Source organism: Cherax quadricarinatus, unplaced genomic scaffold (assembly GCF_038502225.1).
Source record: "Cherax quadricarinatus isolate ZL_2023a unplaced genomic scaffold, ASM3850222v1 Contig41, whole genome shotgun sequence".
NCBI lineage: Eukaryota > Metazoa > Arthropoda > Malacostraca > Decapoda > Parastacidae > Cherax > Cherax quadricarinatus.
In genome coordinates, this window is record NW_027195067.1 from 161,681 (window position 1) to 186,068 (window position 24,388).

Genomic DNA, 24,388 nt, shown 5'->3' on the forward strand with positions numbered 1-24,388 from the left:
TTAGATACATCAAACGAGGTAATGTGTTATCTTGGATGTTAGATACATCAGACAAGGTAATGTGTTATCTTGGCTGTCAGATACATCAGACGAGGCAATGTGTTATCTTGGCTGTTAGATACATCAGACGAGGTAATATATTATCTTGGCTGTTAGATACATCAGACAAGGTAATGTGTTATCTTGGCTGTTAGATACTTCAGACGAGGTAATGTGTTATATTGGCTGTTAGATACATCAGATGAGGTAATGTGTTATCTTTGCTGTTAGATACATCAGATGAGGTAATGTGTTATCTTGGCTGTTAGATACATCAGACGAGGTAATGTGTTATCTTGGCTGTTAGATACATCAGATGAGGTAATGTGTTATCTTTGCTGTTAGATACATCAGATGAGGTAATGTGTTATCTTGGCTGTTAGATACATCAGACGAGGTAATGTGTTATCTTGGCTGTTAGATACATCAGACAAGGTAATGTGTTATCTTGGTTGTTAGATACATAAGACAAGGTAATGTGTTATCTTGGCTGTTAGATACATCAGACAAGGTAATGTGTTATCTTGGCTGTTAGATACATCAGACAAGGTAATGTGTTATCTTGGCTGTTAGATACATAAGTCAAGGTAATGTGTTATCTTGGCTGTTAGATACATCAGATGAGGTAATGTGTTATCTTGGCTGTTAGATACATCAGACAAGGTAATGTGTTATCTTGGCTGTTAGATACATCAGACAAGGTAATGTGTTATCTTGGCTGTTAGATACATAAGACAAGGTAATGTGTTATCTTGGCTGTTAGATACATCAGATGAGTTAATGTGTTATCTTGGCTGTTAGATACATCAGACAAGGTAATGTGTTATCTTGGCTGTTAGATACATCAGACAAGGTAATGTGTTATCTTGGCTGTTAGATACATCAGACGAGGTAATGTGTTATCTTTGCTGTTAGATACATCAGATGAGGTAATGTGTTATCTTTGCTGTTAGATTCATCAGACAAGGTAATGTGTTATCTTGGCTGTTAGATACATCAGACGAGGTAATGTGTTATCTTTGCTGTTAGATACATCAGATGAGGTAATGTGTTATTTGGGCTGTTAGATACATCAGACGAGGTAATGTGTTATCTTGGCTGTTAGATACATCAGACGAGGTCGTGTTATATTGGCTGTTAGATACATCGGACAAGGTAATGTGTTATCTTGGCTGTTAGATACATCAGACGAGGTAGTGTTATATTGGCTGTTATATACATCGGACAAGGTAATGTGTTATCTTGGCTGTTAGATACATCAGACGAGGTAATGTGTTATCTTGGCTCTTAGATACTTCAGATGAGGTAATGTGTTATCTTGGCTGTTAGATACATCAGACAAGGTAATGTGTTATCTTGGCTGTTAGATACATCAGACGAAGCAATGTGTTACATTGGCTGTTTGATACATCATACGAGTTAATGTGTTATCTTGGCTGTTTGATACATCAGACGAGGTAGTGTTATCTTGGCTGTTAGATACTTCAGACGAGGTAATGTGTTATCTTGGCTGTTAGATACATCAGATGAGGTAATGTGTTATCTTGGCTGTTAGATACATTAGACAAGGTAATGTGTTATCTTGGCTGTTAGATACATCAGACGAGGTAATGTGTTATCTTGGCTCTTAGATACTTCAGACGAGGTAATGTGTTATCTTGGCTGTTAGATACATCAGACAAGGTAATGTGTTATCTTGGCTGTTAGATACAACAGACGAGGTAATGTGTTATCTTGGCTGTTAGATACATCAGTTTAGGTAATGTGTTATCTTGGCTGTTAGATACATCAGACAAGGTAATGTGTTATCTTGGCTGTTAGATACATCAGACGAGGTAGTGTTATCTTGGCTCTTAGATACATCAGACGAGGTAATGTGTTATCTTGGCTGTTAGATACATCAGACGAGGTAATGTGTTATCTTGGCTGTTAGATACATCAGGCGAGGTAGTGTTATCTTGGCTGTTAGATACATCAGACGAGGTAATGTGTTATCTTAGCTGTTAGATACATCAGACAAGGTAATGTGTTATCTTGGCTGTTAGATACATCAGACGAGGTAATGTGTTATCTTGGCTGTTAGATACATCAGACAAGGTAATGTGTTATCTTGGCTGTTAGATACATCAGACGAGGTAATGTGTTATCTTGGCTGTTAGATACATCAGACAAGGTAATGTGTTATCTTGGCTGTTAGATACATCAGACGAGGTAGTGTTATCTTGGCTCTTAGATACATCAGACGAGGTAATGTGTTATCTTGGCTCTTAGATACATCAGACGAGGTAATGTGTTATCTTGGCTTTTAGATACATCAGACAAGGTAATGTGTTATCTTGGCTGTTAGATACATCAGACGAGGTAGTGTTATCTTGGCTCTTATATACATCAGACGAGGTAGTGTTATCTTTGCTCTTAGATACATCAGACGCGGAAGTGTTATCTTGGCTCTTAGATACATCAGACGAGGTAGTGTTATCTTGGCTGTTAGATACATCAGACGAGGTAGTGTTATCTTGGCTGTTAGATGCATCAGACGAGGTAGTGTTATCTTGGCTGTTAGATACATCGGACGAGGTAGTGTTATCTTGGCTGTTAGATACATCAGACGAGGAAGTGTTATCTTGGCTCTTAGATACATCAGACGAGGAAGTGTTATCTTGGCTCTTAGATACATCAGACGAGGTAGTGTTATCTTGGCTGTTAGATACATCAGACGAGGTAGTGTTATCTTGGCTGTTAGATACATCAGACGAGGTAGTGTTATCTTGGCTGTTAGATACATCAGACGAGGTAGTGTTATCTTTGCTGTTAGATACATCAGACGAGGTAGTGTTATCTTGGCTGTTAGATACATCAGACGAGGTAGTGTTATCTTGGCTGTTAGATACATCAGACGAGGAAGTGTTATCTTGGCTCATAGATACATCAGACGAGGAAGTGTTATCTTGGCTGTTAGATACATCAGACGAGGTAGTGTTATCTTGGCTGTTAGATACATCAGACGAGGTAGTGTTATCTTGGCTGTTAGATACATCAGACGAGGTAGTGTTATCTTGGCTGTTAGATACATCAGACGAGGTAGTGTTATCTTGGCTGTTAGATACATCAGACGAGGTAGTGTTATCTTGGCTGTTAGATACATCAGACGAGGTAGTGTTATCTTGGCTGTTAGATACATCAGACGAGGAAGTGTTATCTTGGCTCTTAGATACATCAGACGAGGAAGTGTTATCTTGGCTGTTAGATACATCAGACGAGGTAGTGTTATCTTGGCTGTTAGATACATCAGACGAGGTAGTGTTATCTTGGCTGTTAGATACATCAGACGAGGTAGTGTTATCTTGGCTGTTAGATACATCAGACGAGGTAGTGTTATCTTGGCTGTTAGATACATCAGACGAGGTATTGTTATCTTGGCTGTTAGATACATCAGACGAGGTAGTGTTATCTTGGCTCTTAGATACATCAGACGAGGTAGTGTTATCTTGGCTGTTAGATACATCAGACGAGGTAGTGTTATCTTGGCTGTTAGATACATCAGACGAGGTAGTGGTATCTTGGCTGTTAGATACATCAGACGAGGTAGTGTTATCTTGGCTGTTAGATACATCAGACGAGGTAGTGTTATCTTGGCTGTTAGATACATCAGACGAGGTAGTGTTATCTTGGCTGTTAGATACATCAGACGAGGTAGTGTTATCTTGGCTGTTAGATACATCAGACGAAGTAGTGTTATCTTGGCTGTTAGATACATCAGACGAGGTAGTGTTATCTTGGCTGTTAGATACATCAGACGAGGTAGTGTTATCTTGGCTGTTAGATACATCAGACGAGGTAGTGTTATCTTGGCTGTTAGATACATCAGACGAGGTAGTGTTATCTTGGCTGTTAGATACATCAGACGAGGTAGTGTTATCTTGGCTGTTAGATACATCAGACGAGGTAGTGTTATCTTGGCTGTTAGATACATCAGACGAGGTAGTGTTATCTTGGCTGTTAGATACATCAGACGAGGTAGTGTTATCTTGGCTGTTAGATACATCAGACGAGGTAGTGTTATCTTGGCTGTTAGATACATCAGACGAGGTAGTGTTATCTTGGCTGTTAGATACATCAGACGAGGTAGTGTTATCTTGGCTGTTAGATACATCAGACGAGGTAGTGTTATCTTGGCTGTTAGATACATCAGACGAAGTAGTGTTATCTTGGCTGTTAGATACATCAGACGAGGTAGTGTTATCTTGGCTGTTAGATACATCAGACGAGGTAGTGTTATCTTGGCTGTTAGATACATCAGACGAGGTAGTGTTATCTTGGCTGTTAGATACATCAGACGAGGTAGTGTTATCTTGGCTGTTAGATACATCAGACGAGGTAGTGTTATCTTGGCTGTTAGATACATCAGACGAGGTAGTGTTATCTTGGCTGTTAGATACATCAGACGAGGTAGTGTTATCTTGGCTGTTAGATACATCAGACGAGGTAGTGTTATCTTGGCTGTTAGATACATCAGACGAGGTAGTGTTATCTTGGCTGTTAGATACATCAGACGAGGTAGTGTTATCTTGGCTGTTAGATACATCAGACGAGGTAGTGTTATCTTGGCTGTTAGATACATCAGACGAGGTAGTGTTATCTTGGCTGTTAGATACATCAGACGAGGTAGTGTTATCTTGGCTGTTAGATACATCAGACGAGGTAGTGTTATCTTGGCTGTTAGATACATCAGACGAGGTAGTGTTATCTTGGCTGTTAGATACATCAGACGAGGAAATCCTAATATACTAAACCTGGTTTAAAGGAACAAAAATTCACTCTATTTTACTTACAAAATGTAGAAAACCGCTGTTTTATAACACTTGGTTTAACAAGGTTAAGTTAAGGTTCATAACTTTATTGACAAACTGATGACAAATTAAGGATCACTAACTTTATTGACAAGCTAAGAGCTCTTACCTTCATTTGAAAGCATTTTTGTTATGAAACATTAAAATATTTTTATTATGAAACATACAAGTAGGGAACAGGATGAAGTTGGTGCCATCTGTGGGCCATCGTTTTCATTTGATCAACTCACTTTATATCGTTGACATTACTATGCTATACGAACGTGTTCCAGACGCCAGTCATCCTGGGGATAAATATTGTCACTATACTTCTGGTATTTTTTTTTTTCCCAATCACCGATTTAGGAAGCAACTTTGAAGTTTAAAATTATGTTGCTGAGAGTTTTTTAAGTTACTGGACGCATTTAAAGTTGCTTGGAATGGTTCAACAACTTTGGTCAAAATGAATTTTCACATACCAATTGCTCTAAGAATCTTGCCCCTCAAGGAATGTTCCTTGATGTTGGTGAGGGGCTTTTGTTTTAGGGAATTGGATCTGTGCTCCAGTTCCCCGAATTAGGCCTGAATGGCTTCCACATCCCCCCCCCCCCTGGCGCTGTATGATCCTCCGGGTTTAGCGCTTCCCCTTGATTATAATAATAATCTAAGAATCTCACACTTGATACCATACATGGGTGTTAAAAATTTGCAGGCGCTCAGATAAAGTCTTCTCGAGTTATAAGCAAAATAAAATCGTACCATTGGAAGAAAGTAAAAGAAAATTAAACCACTGAAAGATCCCTCTTTCGGGAATACTAATGACAATTGTAAACAGAAATAAGCTTCATACCTCACTGCACCGTTTCTCAAGGTGTAGGTTGTGGTCACTGGAGGGTTGTGACCACTGGAGGGTTGTGACCTCTGGAGGGTTATGACCACTGGAGGGTTGTGACCACTGGAGGGTTGTGACCACTGGAGGGTTGTGACCACTGGAGGGTTGTGACCACTGGAGCTTTGCGACCACTGGAGGGTTGTGACCACTGGAGGGTTGCGATCACTGGAGGGTTGTGACAACTGGAGGGTTGTGACCACTGGACGGTTGTGACCACTGGAGCTTTGCAACCACTGGAGGGTTGTGACCACTGGAGGGTTGCGATCACTGGAGGGTTGTGACCACTGGAGGGTTGTGACCACTGGAGGGTTGTGACCACTGGAGCTTTGCGACCACTAGAGGTTTGTGACCACTGGAGGGTTGTGACCACTGGAGCTTTGCGACCACTGGAGGGTTGTGACCACTGGAGGGTTGTGACCACTGGAGCTTTGCGATCACTGGAGGGTTGTGACCACTGGAGGGTTGTGAGAACTGGAGCTTTGCGACCACTGGAGGGTAGTGACCACTGGAGGGTTGCGATCACTGGAGGGTTGTGACCACTGGAGGGTTGTGGCCACTGGAGGGTTGTGACCACTGGAGTGTTGTGACCACTGAAGTGTTGTGACCACTGGAGGGTTGTAACCACTGGAGGGTTGTAACCACTGGAGGGATGTGATCCAAATATATTCACGATCCCACGAAAAGTTCCAGACCCAGTGAGTGTTATCTCCATGGAAGTCAGATCCCACACAGTTGTAACCCAACGGAGGCCAGATCCCTCTGAGACATAACTCAACAGAGGCCAGATCTCACTGACAGTATTAATCCTAAGATAGTTGTTTTCTACACAGTGGTTGTATCCTACAGTGAGTTTCCAGTATTGTTTACTGTAACAATTGGAGAAAACTCGCTTGCTCAGCTTGTAAACTTCAGCACTGGTTTATCCTACTTAGGACGTTGATGTTGTTCATGCTGTCTCTGGCTGATGTTTTCCACATTTAATCTCGAAATGGTATCAAATTATTTTACAGTAATGCATAATTTTGCCCTGATGCTGATAAAGAGGTCTTCATCCAAGGAACTGGAATGACAGTCCCTTGGATCAAATCCCATTCCAGAAGCGTTATGAAAATCCTACTGGTTTAGTGCTTTCCCCTAATTATAATAAAACAATTGTGATCGGCATCAGTTTTTAATAACTAATTTGTCTTGTGAAATTAATGCAAATTGTCTTGGTTTTGTCTTGTAGGAGCAAATTTTGTTGAATTGTGTGCAAGGTCTGGAGAATGTTTCTTCTGGTAGGCCTAAAGTTTTATTATTAATATATTTTCATCAATAAAGGTTGGCCATCATTATAGTTAGTGTAAGTATTTGTTTACCGATTTCATTAGTCAAACTGATACCTGTAAAATATAAGGAGAATCTTTCTTCCGTTAAGAAATGAAGATAGTGTTTAATTTATTGTGTTATCCCAGGTTATATCTTTATAACGTTTATTAACAACCATAATGACTTCATCAGTCATGGGATGCGGTGCTGTGTTGACACATTATGGAGGTTAACGCCATCCCATGATGGTGATGGGAAAAGACACAATGAGTCGCCAAGTACATGACAAACATTCATGAAACAGTTTAAGTCATTATTATATCAGCGTTTCACTCCAGGAAAATTTTGTCATGTTAACTTGAAGATAACTTTATAAAAGCTCTGCTTGAGCAAAACATTATCTTGTGGCTGTCATCTGGTTAACAGTATTGGTTAACAGTATTGGTTAACAGCATTGGTTAACACCATCCTGGGGTCCAGACGTTGTCAAAGTTGATGGGGTCACCGGCGAGGTCACAAGGCTGGTAGTCAGCGGGAACATAACGAGACATCTGCTGCTCTAGAAACTCTAACATATCGATGACCAGTTCCTCCATTATCTCCGCCAGGTTGACACGTTCTTCAGGGTCCTCTGTAAACAACAGCAATAATATAAATCTTTATGGTAGGTTTTAAATGATGTTATCCATATATGATAACAAAAGTTTATTGCAAATTACAAATATGGATACATAAAATATACAACAGCGCGTCCTTTTTACTGAATATTCTTCATAAGGATTTTATTAGGAATTCTTCTTTTTATTAAGACAACTCGTTACAAATGTCTGTTCCGCCATTTATCTCTCGTAATTATTAAGGATATTTTTTTGATAATAGTTCAATTTCAATGATTTATTTTATTGTAAGTCAAGCAGGTGGTAAGTCGTATTATATATTAGAAATTTCATGAAGTGTCCTAAAAAAATGAGATCAAAAATTAATAATGATTTTTGAACGGGCAATACATCAGCAAAAATTTTGCCAAAGAAACACTAATAAAGAAACATTCAGCAAGAATTTTAAAATATATTGTTATATTGCATCCAAATTTTTTATGTTTTTTTGTGTTTTATTTGGGGTATTTTAAAATAAATAAAACATTAACGACAAGGTTTATAAAATTCACGATAAAAATTTGTAGAACCATGATTCCTGAATCATGTCTGTAGAAATCATTTCAAACTCTTCATGAATAACGAAGAAAGTTTTACCGATAGAAGAAGAACTTGGAAATATTACTCACTTTTCAGAAAAAAAGCTATAATTGTCTTTGAAAGTGTATGGATGTGTAGCACCGTCAGTCACGAGCTTAACTCCACTTCAAGACTGGAAAGGTTACTGAGCCGCCAGACCCTGACAACACCGCTACAGTAACTTCAGATGATGTCATGTATTGTATTTTATAAACACTGATAAAATATTACTAATAATATTAGGAAAAATAAAGAACATAAACATTATACAATACGCCATTGTGTCATTTTGCTTACGTCATCACATATAATAATGCAGACCAGATAAAGTCGATGTATAATATGACACTAAGCTGAAAGCGTTAAACAAATGAGACTCCATCAGCAGCTGGGTAAGTGGTGGTAATTAAGTTTGATCCGAGGATGAGAGAAGTTAGGTTGAATTTCCTGGAAAAATTGCCCTTCACCAGAATGAGGTGCTCAGTTATGATGGTGCCTGCACCAATTCAGCTTCTATAATAGAAGCATATGGTGAGATCAACCATGTCCTAAATGTAACAAGCTGGGAAGATATCCTAAACAACACGGATCCGAACCTTTGCCTAGAGGAATTAAATCTGTGGCACTTGAGGAATGCTCAAAGCACATTATATAAAACAAAATAATGTGTAAATTAGAAAGAGAGAGACGTTCCTTATACAGACGAAGGTGAAGAATTACAAAGCTGCTGAAAGGGACCAGTATATCTGAAATATGAAGGGAGACACTAGTCAGAGAAATAGCAAATATCAAACTTAAGTTCGATATTTGCTTAAGGAATTTTACAGGACACTGGAAACACAGGAAGAACTGAAATCCATAATTGAAATTGAAAGTAACCCAAAATACTTCTTTTCTTAAACGAAATCCAGAGCAAAAACAACATCCAGTATTGGACCTTCGCTTAGACGAGATGGGACTTACACAGATGACAGCAAAGAAATAAATGAGATTCTGAAGTCTCAGAATGACTCAACGTGTAGTGAGCTGTGAACTAGACTAAGAGTCGACAATCTAAATTAATTTTTTGACTGAGGCTCAAAACTTGGTTAATTAAAAAGTTTTTGATATTATCCTAGTATTACAAAACTGAAAAAAAAACAATAAATGACATGCCCATCACCCTGCCCCAGGCCCAGACTCATGGAACTTCATTTTCATCATGAACTGCAAGAAACTCCCTCCACGTGCCTGAAGCATTCTATGGAGAGGGAGCATGGACACAGGAGTCATAAACCATACCACGGGTGGGGTTCAAACCGCGGGTTCAAACCCCACCCGTGGTATGATTTGTTTACAGTCGTGTCATAACGATTTCATGAGTCACAGGAGTCATCCCACACTCACTAGAAACAAAAGACAGTCCCACTCCACAAAAGTGGTTGTAAAGCAAATACAAATAATTACAGACCGATAGCACTAACGTCCCATATCATAAAAATCTTTGAAAGGGTTCTAAGAAGCAAGATTGCCATCCACTTAGATACCCACCAGATGCACAACCCAGGGCAATATGGGTTTAGAGCAGGTTGCTCCTTCCTATCGCAACTTCTGGACAACTATGAAAAGGTCCTGGAAACCATACCCCGGCTGGGATTGAACCCGCGGTCATAGAGTCTCAAAACTCCAGCCCGTCACGTTAGCCACTAGACCAGCTAGCCACAATAAGATTCATCCAACTAGGTATATTTCTACACCATAGGAAGGTTAGCACAGGCACCACTGTGACCACAAATGCAAGTTTTTACAGACGAATCTCCAGCTAGCGTGGCCGTGACGAACTCTAGCTCAAGTCCCTTTACTGCCGTCAACATGACTCAAGAAATCGTAATGACACGATTGCAAATAAACCATACCCCCGGCCGGGATTGAACCCGCGGTCAGAGAGTCCAAACCTTGCAAAAACCTGCAACAAATGGAATTATGATAAAGGAATAACAGGAAAAGTTGGTAGATAGCTCTATAACTTCCTAAGAAACAGAACACATAGAGTAATAGTAAATAAAGTCAGAGGCGGCTACAGTGAGAAGTTCTGTTCCAAAAGGCACAATACTTGCTCTCGTCCTGTTCCTCATCCTCATATCTGACATAGAGAGAGATGTAAGCCTCAGCACCATGTCCTCCTTTACGGATGACACCCGAATTGCATGGCAGTGTCATCCGCCGAAGACACTGCAAATCTCCAAGTGGACATCATCCAGGTCTTTAAATGGGTTACAGAAAACAATATAAAGTTCAATGAAGACAAATTTCAGTTACTCTGTTATGGATAACGAGAGGAAATTAAAACTGTATCAGAATTTGAAATAAATTCCAACCACACAATTGAGCGAGAAACTATTGTGAAGAACCTGGGAGTGATAATGTCAGAGGATCTAACTTTCAAAGATCAAAACTGTGTATACTACATCTGACAGGAAAGTGATAGGATAGATAATGCGAACCTTAAAAGCTAGGTTGCCAAACCAATGAAGATTTTCTTCAAATCGCTTTTTCTCTCTAGGCCGGAATATTGCAGGCTTGTGGAATATAGAGAACTTTAATGGCACGTAAAATACCTAAATTAATGGGAACGGTTGAAGTCCCTTGATTTGTACTCCCTAGGATGCAAGCGAGAAAGATACATAATAATACATGATTTGGGACTAGCTTCTAGAGGAGCTAGTCCCAAATCAGCACACGAAAATCACTCCCAATGAAAGCAAGAGACTTGGCAGGAGATGCAACATTCCCCGAATGGAAAGCAGGGATGCCGCAAGTGCGCTACAAGACATCACAATAAGTGTCAGGGGCCCAAAATTGTTCAACTGCCTCCCAGCCTACATAGGAGGGATTACCAATAGATCCCCGGCTGTCTTTAAGAAAGCGCAGTACCTCACGAGCCACTCTGTGGCTTGTACGTCGGTTTACTTATGGCAAGCAGTAACAACCTGGTTGTTCAGGCCCTGATCCAACGTGAGGTCTGGTCACGGACCGGGCCGCAGGGCGTTGATTCCCGAAACCCCATACAGGTACATTCTAGGTATACCACTAAATGACTTCTTGTTGTTACTTTGCTTAAACATTCTTTACCTCGTTTGGCCTTTAATTATCCCCAGGAAAACTACATTCATTCTAAGTATGTATTCACTTCTCCCGTCTAATAAATACCTGTGAGGTCGTAGAGTCTGAGCTGAGTGTCGTTGGCGTTTAGGAGGTGCAGCAGGTGTTGAATCCTCTCCTGCCCATCATCCAGCATCTTATGATTGTCAGTGTTGATATGGTTAGACTCCTGTACAATAATGTTGGTGTCGTTCTCCGGGGGCGGCGTCCATTCTCCCCAACCTGGGTCACCCACCAACAATTTGAACTCTCCCATCCTGAAGATCGACAAACAAAAACGCAGACAAATTACCCACTTGTAAAGTAGTGTTCAAATTAATGTTTTAGTCTCCAGCTTAATTAATGTAGTTTAGGTTCTTTTCAGAAGAGTTTGCTACTGACTTCTGGCAAGCATCCATCTGTGGTGTTACCTTGCGACTCTCACCAGTGCTACAACAGCTGGTGTTCTGTAAAGTTATTCCTGCAAGCGTGCCGAAAGTGTGAATGTGGTTTCGCCAAATTCTTTCCTTCAGTTTATGATTACTGCTGAAATTCACGATGGATGTTATATCTAGGAAGTACGCAAGTATTGTAGCTCTTAGAAAACATGCTGATTTGGGTATCAGACAGATTGGGTATCAGACAGACTGCCGAAAATTTAAGCCTAGCAAAGTCAACTGTTAGGTGGATTCTTAAGAGAACTGACGACACTGATAACTGAAAAGTAATGCAACTAGGAAGATGACAAGGTTATCGTAAGGAATATTGTGAAAGATCCCAAGGAAACCAGCAAAGATCTGCAGAGAGATTTGACTTAAGTTGACGTAAATGTTGATTCTTCAACTGTTCGACGAAGAAGGCTCCATGAAGCTGACGGAACTGTCAGAAAGCTGATAAAGAAGCAGTTATTGACCGCTGCTATGAAGGAAAAACATTACGGTGGGCAACGGATCATAAAGGATGGACGAAAAAAGAATGGTGAAAAGTTGCATTTTTAGATGTGGTACATTTTGAAGTACATGGGTACAAATTAAAGGTAGTGAGAAGGACACATTCAACAAACGCCAAAACATCCACCAAAGAAGACGTTTTAGGGTAGTTTTACTGTTAAACAGCTTTTTGTTGAGGGAATGACGAACAGCGATAAATACAAGGCAATCCTGGCACTCATTTGCTTCCCATTGTAGATAGAGACTTTCCTGGGTGGTTGCTTATTTTTCAAAACAGACGTAAATAATATTTTTTAAAGTGTTTCAGATTGTGAATGAAATGACAAACTCGTTTTTCCGAATACTCTTAGTTGACCTTAACTGTATAATAACTGACAGAGTCAATTAAATATTAATGTTGCCTGCATAGCATCATGAGAGGTATTATTAATGTTGCCTGCATAGCACCATGAGAGGTATTATTAATGTTGCCTGCATACCACCATGAGAGGTATTATTAATGTTGCCTGCATAGCACCATTAGAGGTATTATTAATGTTGCCTGCATAGCACCATTAGAGGTATTATTAATGTTGCCAGCATAGCACCATGAGAGGTATTATTAATGTTGCCTGCATACCACCATGAGAGGTATTATTAATGTTGCCTGCATAGCACCATTAGAGGTATTATTAATGTTGCCAGCATAGCACCATGAGAGGTATTATTAATGTTGCCTGCATACCACCATGAGAGGTATTATTAATGTTGCCTGCATAGCACCATTAGAGGTATTATTAATGTTGCCTGCATAGCACCATTAGAGGTATTATTAATGTTGCCAGCATAGCACCATGAGAGGTATTATTAATGTTGCCTGCATACCACCATGAGAGGTATTATTAATGTTGCCAGCATAGCACCATGAGAGGTATTATTAATGTTGCCAGCATAGCACCATGAGAGGTATTATTAATGTTGCCAGCATAGCACCATGAGAGGTATTATTAATGTTGCCTGCATAGCACCATGAGAGGTATTATTAATGTTGCCAGCATAGCACCATGAGAGGTATTATTAATGTTGCCAGCATAGCACCATGAGAGGTATTATTAATGTTGCCAGCATAGCACCATGAGAGGTATTATTAATGTTGCCTGCATAGCACCATGATAGGTATTATTAATGTTGCCTGCATACCTCCATGAGAGGTATTATTAATGTTGCCTGCATAGCACCATGAGAGGTATTATTAATGTTGCCAGCATAGCACCATGAGAGGTATTATTAATGTTGCCAGCATAGCACCATGAGAGGTCAGTGTATAACTCAAGTCAAACATTACTGGACCATAAAGATTATCTTAAAGTTTTCTACACACGTCCTCACCTCACCGCGGCGGAGAATTTGGTTGTATTATCGATGTTGTAGATCATGTCGGTCCTTGGTGATGGGACAGACCCAGTGATGGTGGGCCACTGGTCCACACCGTCCGTGTCCGTAGGAGCCTCGGCCCCTGCTAGGCCCGCCAGGGTCTGGTACCAGTCCGTCACGTGGATCAATCTTAAGAACACATCAATTATGTCACTTTCTGAGTATAAACACCATTATGTTATCTTGTGATATCATCCAAAATAATAAGTCGTTTTGAGGGCATATTTATTTTTTTCAATATAATTTTTTTTATAAGAAAAGACTTCTCTTATAATGATAGGTAAGTATGAACCATTGGTTGACGTACCGAATCATTTAATAATTTAAACCTTACAAACAAAATTTATAATTGTAAAATTCAATGAACAAAAACTGAGCTGGTCCTTTTACTTCTAAGTTTCTGGTTTATCAGTAAAGATAATAATATAAATGAAAAGTGTTTTCAGTTTTATGAGACAGTTTGGATGTGATGTTGAGCTGCAGCAGAAGATGCTGAGGAAACTAACAAGAAGAATCCTGCATTATCTTAATTTACTGTATAAACAGAGTGACATTCATTTCGAATGGTGACTCAAAACAAATAGAATAAAAAAAACATGATTATGCGAGCATTAACATAACGCAGCTAAGGTTTCGAGGAAGGTCTCATCATCCAAGGACTTAGAGCTGTCCTTGCCATACATGGGTCAAAATTGATTGTCTCACTTTCCCCGGTCACATCATGACCACTATCAGTTTATCTTTCCACCCTAAAACAACTCTTAATAATTATAATAATAATAATAACACTGACAGTGTTGCAAGGATTATTAATAATGATAAACTGTTTTATTACAGTTAATTTTAGCAGTTTGTTAACAGTTTACCTTTCAAGCTAGCAAAAAATAATTAATAAATCGTTTTGTGCAAAATGAACTGTGTATTTTTAATTGTTAATTGTCATTACATAACAGTTGTACCGTGGCCTGGTTGGCAGTGCACTTAGCTCATATGCTGTGTGTCCATGGTTCGATTCCAGGCATGAGTCGAAACTTTGGCATGTTTCCCTGTACCTGTTATTTCAGTTCACCTGGCAGTAAGTAGGTACCTGGCAGTAAGTAGGTACCTGGCAGTAAGTAGGTACCTGGCAGTAACTAGGTACCTGGTTGTTAATCGACTGAGATATGATAATACGTCTTAGCCAGAAAGCTGATTTGTGTAACAAATAATGGAGAGTTTGTCAGTCAAGAAGAGGTTCCAATAATCTTAAAGAAAAAAACTTACATCATCAGATAAGCAAAATATTGTTATATATTTATATCTAATGATTGGTGAAAAAAACAGTAGTGATAATATGCAATTTAAATTATATATTAAATGGTCACCTGGTGGTAACTGACTGGAAGAAATAGCAATTCGTGATGATAAGTGATTTAAAGAGTTAACTGGTGATAATACTAACTGGTGAGAGACTGTTCCAGGGTTGGGAAGTAGTGGAGAATGAACGAAGGCAACGCCTCTGGTTCCTCCCTCAAACAACGAGCTCTTGTTACCCCTCAGAGGCCAGTTGTTACCTGCCCAGGTAGTTGGGCCGCCATTCTGAAGCAACAAGTTATGTGCTAAGCACTTGTATATCTAATTTCCTACTTGTACAACACTTGTGTGACAAACACTGACTCAGTGCAACACTGCAAGATTCCTAGTGTTGTACATGTGCCTTACTGATCATAGTTGACCAAGTCAGCATAAGAAAAAAAAATGAAAGCTGCTGTGTCTGCAAAGACTTTATGTAAATTACTAACATCATTTTTTAAATTAAATGAACTGGGATAATTTGAAGGAGAAACAACAGTTAATTTGCAAAGCCTTATTAACTGTACAATGATATTTGTCTAAAGTTGATAAAGTTAAGTTCATTGGCAAGTTATGCCCTGAGGTGTTGTTATTGCAGGATCCTGTGTCAACTATGTAACGTTAATATTGCTTCAACACACCTATTTAAAAACTGTGAACTTATGCCCCGTTTAAGCTCATGCTTCTTATTAATTTTTATTACACATAAGGTGGTTTTTACAAGCGGTTTTCTATATGTCACTGATGTCAGCTAAATTGTAGTGTCACTGATGTCAGTTATATAGTAGTATGTCACTGATGTCAGCTATGGTCTGCATATCTTGTACATGAACTTGTAGTAAATAAAGATATTATTAATATTATTATTATTATTATTATTATTATTATTATTATTATTATTATTATTATTATGATTATTAAGCACAACTTGCTCGAATAACAATGTAGCTACCAGTTCACCTAAGAGGAAGACAGTTAAAGTATCCGTGAGGAGCAGAGCGTCAGACAAGGAAGCTGGAAACACACCGGGACACTTGACATGTCTTCCAAAATTACAAATTACTGAATCTAAGTTTAGTAACTTCCAAACACTGACAACAGTGTGAACATGTCAGTCAGAATACGGTACGACAAGAGTTAGACTTAAAAACCTAAAGCATACTAGGTGACTCACGACACTGAACCATAAAAGAGCAAAAATCCCTTATTTTGACTTAGTCTCTGCGAACAAGCAAGAACCTACTATACCAGAAAACTCTAGCGAGCGGCCCATGTCCCTTCGCATGCTATTACATTACTTTTTAACAAGTCACTATAAACTATCATTTTCCCGACACTACTCAAGACAGCAAGGGTTACACCAGTACATAAAGGTGGTGACCCTACAGATGTAAGCAACTATAGGCCAATATCAAACTTACCATTGCTATCCTAAATATTCGAGAAACTCGTGCACAGGAGACTGTATTCATTTATAACGACACAAAACATACTCAACCCTTGCCAATTTGGATTCAGGAAAAATAAAAGCACTAATGATGCAATTATAAAAATGCTAAACCTGCTTTACACAGCATTCGAACATAAGGAATATCCGCTAGGAATTTTTATTGACCTAAGAAAAGCGTTTGACACAGTTGACCACTACTCCACAAACTTGATCACTGTAGTATAAGAGGCCATGCGCTTGCATATTTCAAATCCTACCTTTCTAATAGGTATCAGATGTCACCATTAAAGACAGCCTCATCATTACGGCCACTTGATACTGGAGTTCCGCAGGGAAGTGTTCTTGGACCCCTGCTTTTCCTCATTTACATCAATGATCTTCCAAACATATCCGAACACCTGAAACCCATTCTGTTTGCTGACGACACAACTTATGTCATCTCTCACCCTTGCCAATCTCAACACCATTGTTAACGAGGAGCTGCTCAAAATTCTGACCTGGATGACAGCCAATAAACTTACACTTAACACTGACTAAACCTACTATATTATGTTTGGTAGCAGAGCAGGTGTTGCGCAACTTAACATTAAGATCGACAACACTCTAATTGCCAGACATAATGAGGGCAAATTCCTTGGCCTATACCTCGACAACAACCTGAATTTCAGCACCCATATCCAACACATAACAATAAAAGTATCCAAAACGGTGGGAATCCTCTCCAAGATACGATACTACGTGCCGCAAACTGCTCTTCTCACACTATACCATTCACTTATATATCCATACCTCACCTATGCTATCTGTGCTTGGGGTTTAACTGCAGGAACACACCTAAAGCCAATAATAACCTAACAAAAAGCCACAGTAAGAATAATCACTAAATCCCATCCCTGGCAACACACACCCCCACTCTTCATAGATCTAAACTTACTCCCTGTTCAGAACATCCACACTTACTACTGTGCAATCTGTATCTACAGGACCTTAAATTCCAATATTAACCTTGACCTAAAATGCTTTCTCTATAGTTGTGACAGGATCCACAGGCATAACACCAGACAAAAATATCTCTATGACATTCCCCGTGTCCGACTAAACCTTTACAAAAATTCAATGTATTTCAAAGGACCTAAAATCTGGGACACCCTACCTGAAAACTCTAGAACTGCAGACACACTCATCACTTTCAAAACTACAGTTAGAAAACATCTTATCTCCCTGATACACCCCAACAACTAACTACATGATAACCACCTGGTGGTTCACAATTACACTCACTCACTCACTGACTATAAACACAGAAATACTAATCTTAATCTTAAAATAATGAATCCTAACTAGTCATAAGCTTGCCTATGACACTCCAATATAGACACTTTGTATTGTGCCAAAACAAAAACATTCACATTGCTAAACTCACAAATTATGATGTAGTCACCTAGCCTTAATACCATAATCTGTAAGGATTTAATGTTAAGAATTAATCTAAGTCTGCCCGAAATGCCTAGCCATGCTAGGTGTCCTAGTGGCCTCCTCTGTAGTTAGTATTTTATAACATGTAAATCACACAATATCCAAATCCTGTAAACCCCACATTGTAACCTTTATAGAGAATAAACTTGATTTGATTTATTAACGTGGCAAGAGTAAAGGAGAACAGAAATCTCACTGACAGGAGTACGAAAAGGAGTCTTCTCTCGACGATGACCAGGCAGAAGAACATAAGAACATAAGAAGGAACACTGCAGCAGGCCTACTGGCCCACGCGAGGCAGGTCCAATTCTCCCACCGACTTAAGCCAATGCCTTAACCTAGTCAGGTGAGTGACATTCACTTAAGGGAGGAGCACGGCATCTGACCTAGAAGCACAAGCTAGTCAGGTCCATCTCACACCCACTCATGTATTTATCTAACCTATTTTTAAAACTACACAAGGTCTTAGCTTCTATGACGGTACTCGGGAGTTTGTTCCACTCATCCACAACTCTATTACAAAACCAGTGTTTTCCTATATCCTCTCTGAATCTGTATTTCTCCAAATTGAAACCATTGCTGCGATTCCAGTCTATGCTAGATATTTTTAGCGCGCTATTTACATCCTCTTTATTAATTAATGCTGTCCATTTATACCTCTCAATCTTTTTTTTTTATTAACACATCGGTCGATTCCCACCAAGGCAGGGTGGCCCGAAAAAGAAAAACTTTCATCATCATTCACTCCATCACTGTCTTGCCAGAAGGCTGTTTTACACTACATTTATAACACTGCAACACTAACACCCTCCTTCAGAGTGTAGACACTGTACTTACCATCTACCGGTTTCCCTGAATCCCTTCATCAATGTTACTTTGCTCACACTCCAACAGCACGTCTAGTATTAAAAACCAATTGTCTCCATTCTCTCCTATCAAATACGCTCATGCACTCTTGCTGGAAGTCCAAGCCCCTCGCACACAAAACCTCCTTTACCAACTCCCTCCAACCCTTCCTAGGCCGACCCCTACCTCACCTTCCCTCCACTATAAATTTATACACTCTCGAAGTCATTCTGTTTTGTTCCATTCTCTGTACATGTCCGAACCACATCAACAACCCCTCCTCAGCACTCTGGATAATAGTTTCGGTAATCCCGCACCTCCTAATTTCCGAACTACGAATTCTCTGCATTATATTCACACCACACATTGCCCTCAGACATGACATCTCCACTGCCTCCAGCCTCACCCATGCTTCATACTCATACAGGAGCGTTGGTACAACTATACTCTCATACATTCCCCTTTTTGCTTCCAAGGACAAAGTTCTTTGTCTCCACAGACTCCTAAGTGCACCACTCATTCGCTTCCCCTCATCAATTCTATGATTCACCTCATCCTTAATAGACCCATCTGCTGATGCGTCTTCTCCTATATATCTGAATACGTTCACCTCCTCCATACTCTCTCCCTCCAATCTGATATTCAATCTTTCATCACCTAATCTTTTTGTTATCCTCATAACCTTACTCTTTCCTGTATTCACCTTTAATTTTCTTCTTTTGCACACCCTACCAAATTCATCCACCAATCTCTGCAACTTCTCTTCAGAATCTCCCAAGAGCACAGTGTCATCAGCAAAGAGCAACTGTGACAACTCCCACTTTATGTGTGATTCTTTATCTTTTAACTCCACGCCTCTTGTCAAGACCCTCGCATTTACTTCTCTTACAACCCCATCTATAAATATATTAAACAACCACGGTGACATCACACATCCTTGTCTAAGGCCTATTTTTACTGGGAAATAATCTCCCACTCTCCTACATACTCTAACCTGAGCCTCACTATCCTCATAAAAACTCTTCACTGCTTTCAGTAACCTACCTCCTACATCATAGACCTGAAACATCTGCCCCAGTGCCCCCCTATCCACCCTGTCACATGCCTTTTCTAAATCCATATATGCCACGAAAACCTCTTTGCCCTCATCTAAATACTGTTCACCTATATGTTTCACTGTAAATACTTGGTCTACACATCCGCTACTTTTCCTAAAGTCTCCTTGTTCATCTGCTATCCTACTCTGTCTTACTCTCAATTCTTTCACTAATAACTCTACCATACACTTTACCAGGTATAATCAACAGACTTATTCCCCTATAATTTTTACTCTCTGTTTTATCCCCTTTGCATTTATACAAAGGAACTATGCATGCTCTCTGCCAATCCCTAGGTACCTTACCCTCTTCCATACATTTATTAAATAATAGCACCAACCACTCCAAAACTATATCCCCACCTGCTTTTAACGTTTCTATCTTTATCCCATGAATCCCAGCTGCCTTACCCCCTTTCATTTTACCTACTGCCTCACGAACTTCCCCCACACTCACAACTGGCTCTTCCTCACTCTTACAAGATGTTATTCCTCCTTTCCCTATACACGAAATCACAGCTTCCCTATCTTCATCAACATTTAACAATTCCTCAAAATATTCCCTCCATCTTCCCGATACCTCTAACTCTTCATTTAATAACTATCCTCTCCTATTTTTAACTGTTAAATCCATTTGTTCCCTAGGCATCCTCAACTTATTAGTCCTATTTTCAACAAAATTTGTTGATAACATCTCACCCACTCTCTCATTTGCTCTCTTTTCACACTGCTTCAAGACTCTCTTAACCTCTCTTTTTCTCTCCATATACTCTTCCTTCCTTGTATCACTTCTACTTTGTAAGAACCTCTCATATGCTAACTTTTTCTCCCTTACCACTCTCTTTACATCATCATTCCACCAGTCTCTCTTCTTCCCTCCCGCACCCACTTTCCTGTAACCACAAAATTCTGCTGAACACTCTAACACTACATTCTTAAACCTACCCCATACATCTTCGACCCCATTGCGTATACTCTCACTAGCCCATCTATCATCCAGTAGTTATTTATATCTTACCCTAACTGTCTCCTCTTTTAGTTTATAAACCTTAACCTCTCTCTTACTTGCTGCTTCTATTTTCCTTGCATCCCATCTGCCTTCTACTCTCAGTGTAGCTACAACTAGAAAGTGATCTGATATATCTGTGGCCCCTCTATAAACATGTACATCGTGAAGTCAACTCAGCAGCCTTTTATCTGTGATGAATGGTTTGAAAAACCGACAAGTTGAAGATTGAAACACTTATGCAACATATGGGAATCTTTATTCAGGAAACGTTTCGCCACACAGTGGCTTCTTCAGTCCAGTACGAAGTAGAAAGGCGTAAGGAGAGGAGGAGTTTGAGGTAATCAGTCCCTCAGCCTGGAGTCGATGTGTTCAGTCCATCAATCTTGTAGAATGTACAGCATAGGGCCGTAGATGTGGCTTATGTACTGTAGTGAGGTGAGGTGAAGCAGGAGGTTGATCAGGGTCTGATCAACCAGGCTGTTGTTGCTGGCCGCACCCAAGCTGACATAAGAACCAACCACAGCCCGGTTGGTCAGGTACTGACTTTAGGTGCCCGTCCAGTGCCTTCATAAAGACAGCCAGGGGTCTATTGGTAATCCCCCTTATGTATGCTGGGAGGCAGCTGAACTGTCTTGGGCCCCTGACACTTATTGTGCTGTCTCTCAGTGTACTCTTGGCGCTTCTGATTTTCATCGGGGGAATGTTTCATATCCTGCCGAGTCTTTTGTTTTCATATGGAGTGATTTTCGCATGCAGGTTTGGTACCAATCCCTCCAGAACTTTCCAAGTGTATATTATCATGTATCTCTCTCGCCTGCGTTCCAGGGAATGCAGGTCAAGGACCTTCAACCGTTCCCAGTAATTAAGGTACCTTATCACACTTATGTGTGCCGTGAAAGTTCTTTGAACACTCTCCAGATCAGCAACGTTGCCAGCCTTGAGGGGGGCCGTTAGTGTACAGCAGTATTCCAGCCTAGAGAGCACAAGCGATTTGAAGAGAATCATCATGGGCTTGGCGTCCCTAGTTTGAAGGTTCTCATTATCCAGCCAATCATTTTCCAAGCAGATGCGGTAAATACATTGTTATGGTCTTTGAAGGCGAGATCTTCTGACATTATCACCCCCAGGTCCTCCACATTACTTTCTCGCTCTATTGTATGGTTAGAATTTTGTCGCATACCCTGGTACATTTTTAATTTCCTCAAGTTTCCCATATCTGAGTAGTTGAAAATTCTCCTCGTTGAACTTCATATTGCTTTGAGAGGCCCATTCAAAGATTTGGTTGATGTCCGCTTGGAGTCTCGCAGTGTCCTCGATGGAGGTCACTGCCATGGTAATCCGGGTGTAGTCCGCAAAGGAAGACAATGAGGATGAGGAATAGAATGGGAGCGAGTACTGTGCCTTGTGGAACAGAGTTTTACCGTGGCTGCCTCAGACATTACTCTTTTTACTATTACTCTTTGTTCTATTTGTCAGGAAGTTATAGATTCATCTACCAACTTTTCTTGTTATCCCTTTATCACGCATTTTGTGTGCTATTGCATCATGGTCACACTTGTCGAAGGCTTATGCAAAGCCTGTGTACTACATCTGTATTTTGTTTATCCTCTACAGCATCCAGGACCTTGTCATAGTGATCCAGTAGCTGAGACAGGCAGGAGCGACCTGCTCTAAACCCGTGTTGCCCTGGGTTGTGTAACTTAGAGGTATTTAGGTGGTTGGCGATCTTGCTTCTTAGAACCTTCTCAAAGATTTTTATGACATGGGATGTTGGTGCTGTCGGTTTGTAGTTCTTTACAATTGCTTTACTACTACCTTCGTTGAGTGGGGCTATGTCTGTTGTTTTTAGTGTGTGTGGGATGACCCCTGTGTCCATACTCCCTCTCCATAGAACGCTGAAGGCACATGACAGGGGCTTCTTGCAGTTCTTGATGAACACGGAGTTCCATGAGTCTGGGCCTTGCGGAGTTACGATGATATCCGAGATTTTTGAGATGACCAAATTTTGGGTTTCGTTCATAAAGAATTCATTTGGATTGTCATTAGGATACGGCCAGTTTGTAGAAAAAAAATTCTCTCTCCCAGGAAAGTAACAGACTGTATTCCTAAAATACTGACTCGCATGGTAAGGCAGTTCTTAGGGATGGGGATAATGAAGTGACTTGTGAGGAAATAATGTAGGCAGAACTCTGCTGTATAATGTGGGAAGCCTACGAATATTTTGTAGATGATATTATTTATTATATTCTCATGTATTGATTATTTATGAATTAAGTTACATAGTGAGAAACAGGAATTTTTTTTTTTTTTTGCAAGTTTATATTTGTGATAGTGTACAGCTATGTCATCGTGGGAGAAGAGTGATGACTGGTCACAATTGTTCCTGAGAAAATGCAAATGTTAGTATCCAGGGATGAAACTGTTATCCATGAGGTGAAAATTGACCAATTTATAAGTCTTGCAAACAAGGCAGCCAGGAAGCTTAGAGCACCTAGACATATTTCTCATCCGCTTGACAGCAGAGATTGCAAGTGCACACAAGTACGCACACTCCATGAATAAGTTGCTTTCCATCTCATCTTCGAGTTCTTGACAGAATAGAGAACAGAGCAAGACGACTCAACTTTCGTCTGGACACAGGCTGGATAAATCTGTCATTTTAGCAGAACCTTCAATACAGGAGAGATGTGGTTGGCCTTACTGTTATGTACTACTGTTATGTACTACTGTTATGTACTACTGTTATGTACTGCTGTTATGCACTGCTGTTATGTGCTACTGTTAGGTACTACTGTTAGGTACTACTGTTATGTACTGCTGTTATGTACTACTCTTATGTACCACTGTTAGGTACTACACTTGGCTCCACTCCGCGGAGAGCAAGAACTGAGATTCTACACAACAAAACAGCAACTACACTCTGACTGTACCTTCTCCAGAACACTTCATCATCCCAGATCATTTATTCCTAGAATGAATCGTGTTTGGAACATTTGGGGTGGCCTGGTGGCTAAGGCTCCCGCTTCACACACGGACCCGGGTTCGATTCCCGGCGGGTGGAAACATTTCAACGCGTTTCCTTACACCTGTTGCCCTGTGCACCTAGCAGCAAATAGGTACCTGGGTGTTAGTCGCCTGGTGTGGGTCGCATCCTGGGGGACAAGATTGAGGACCCCAATGGAAATAAGTTAGACAGTCCTCTGACGCATTGACTTTCTTGGGTTATCATGGGTGGCTAACCCTCCGGGGTTAAAAATCCGAACGATATCTTATCTTATCATAACGACATCACCGAAATAAAGTCAATCGTCCATACGAAATAGCTGGCTAACAGATGGTTCTAAGTTCATTCTGTTCCCTATATGTATATCTCTCAACAATTAAAGGCTTTCA

At 40.1% G+C, this 24,388-nt stretch overlaps 2 protein-coding genes across 3 annotated transcripts in view; both read right to left on the reverse strand.

Moving 5' to 3' along the window:
* Positions 1–4,998: 4,998 nt before the first annotated feature.
* The window catches only part of LOC138851161 (mucin-21-like), a 187,857-nt gene continuing 168,467 nt past the window's right edge, over positions 4,999–24,388 (reverse strand). Inside the window, exon 2 of the mRNA XM_070079912.1 lies at positions 4,999–5,532. The gene's annotated coding sequence lies outside the window, so the exon portion shown is untranslated. The remainder of the gene's footprint in view (positions 5,533–24,388) is intronic.
* LOC128700417 (arylsulfatase B) overlaps positions 6,913–24,388 on the reverse strand; it is a 71,497-nt gene continuing 54,021 nt past the window's right edge. For both annotated transcript variants that reach the window (XM_053793634.2, XM_070079911.1), the window contains exons 9-12: positions 15,228–15,364; positions 13,742–13,915; positions 11,493–11,701; positions 6,913–7,699 (exon numbers count right to left, since the gene is read on the reverse strand). In XM_053793634.2, coding sequence (XP_053649609.2) covers positions 7,527–7,699; positions 11,493–11,701; positions 13,742–13,915; positions 15,228–15,364 — 693 coding nt within the window. In that variant the 3' untranslated portion in view covers positions 6,913–7,526. The remainder of the gene's footprint in view (positions 7,700–11,492; positions 11,702–13,741; positions 13,916–15,227; positions 15,365–24,388) is intronic.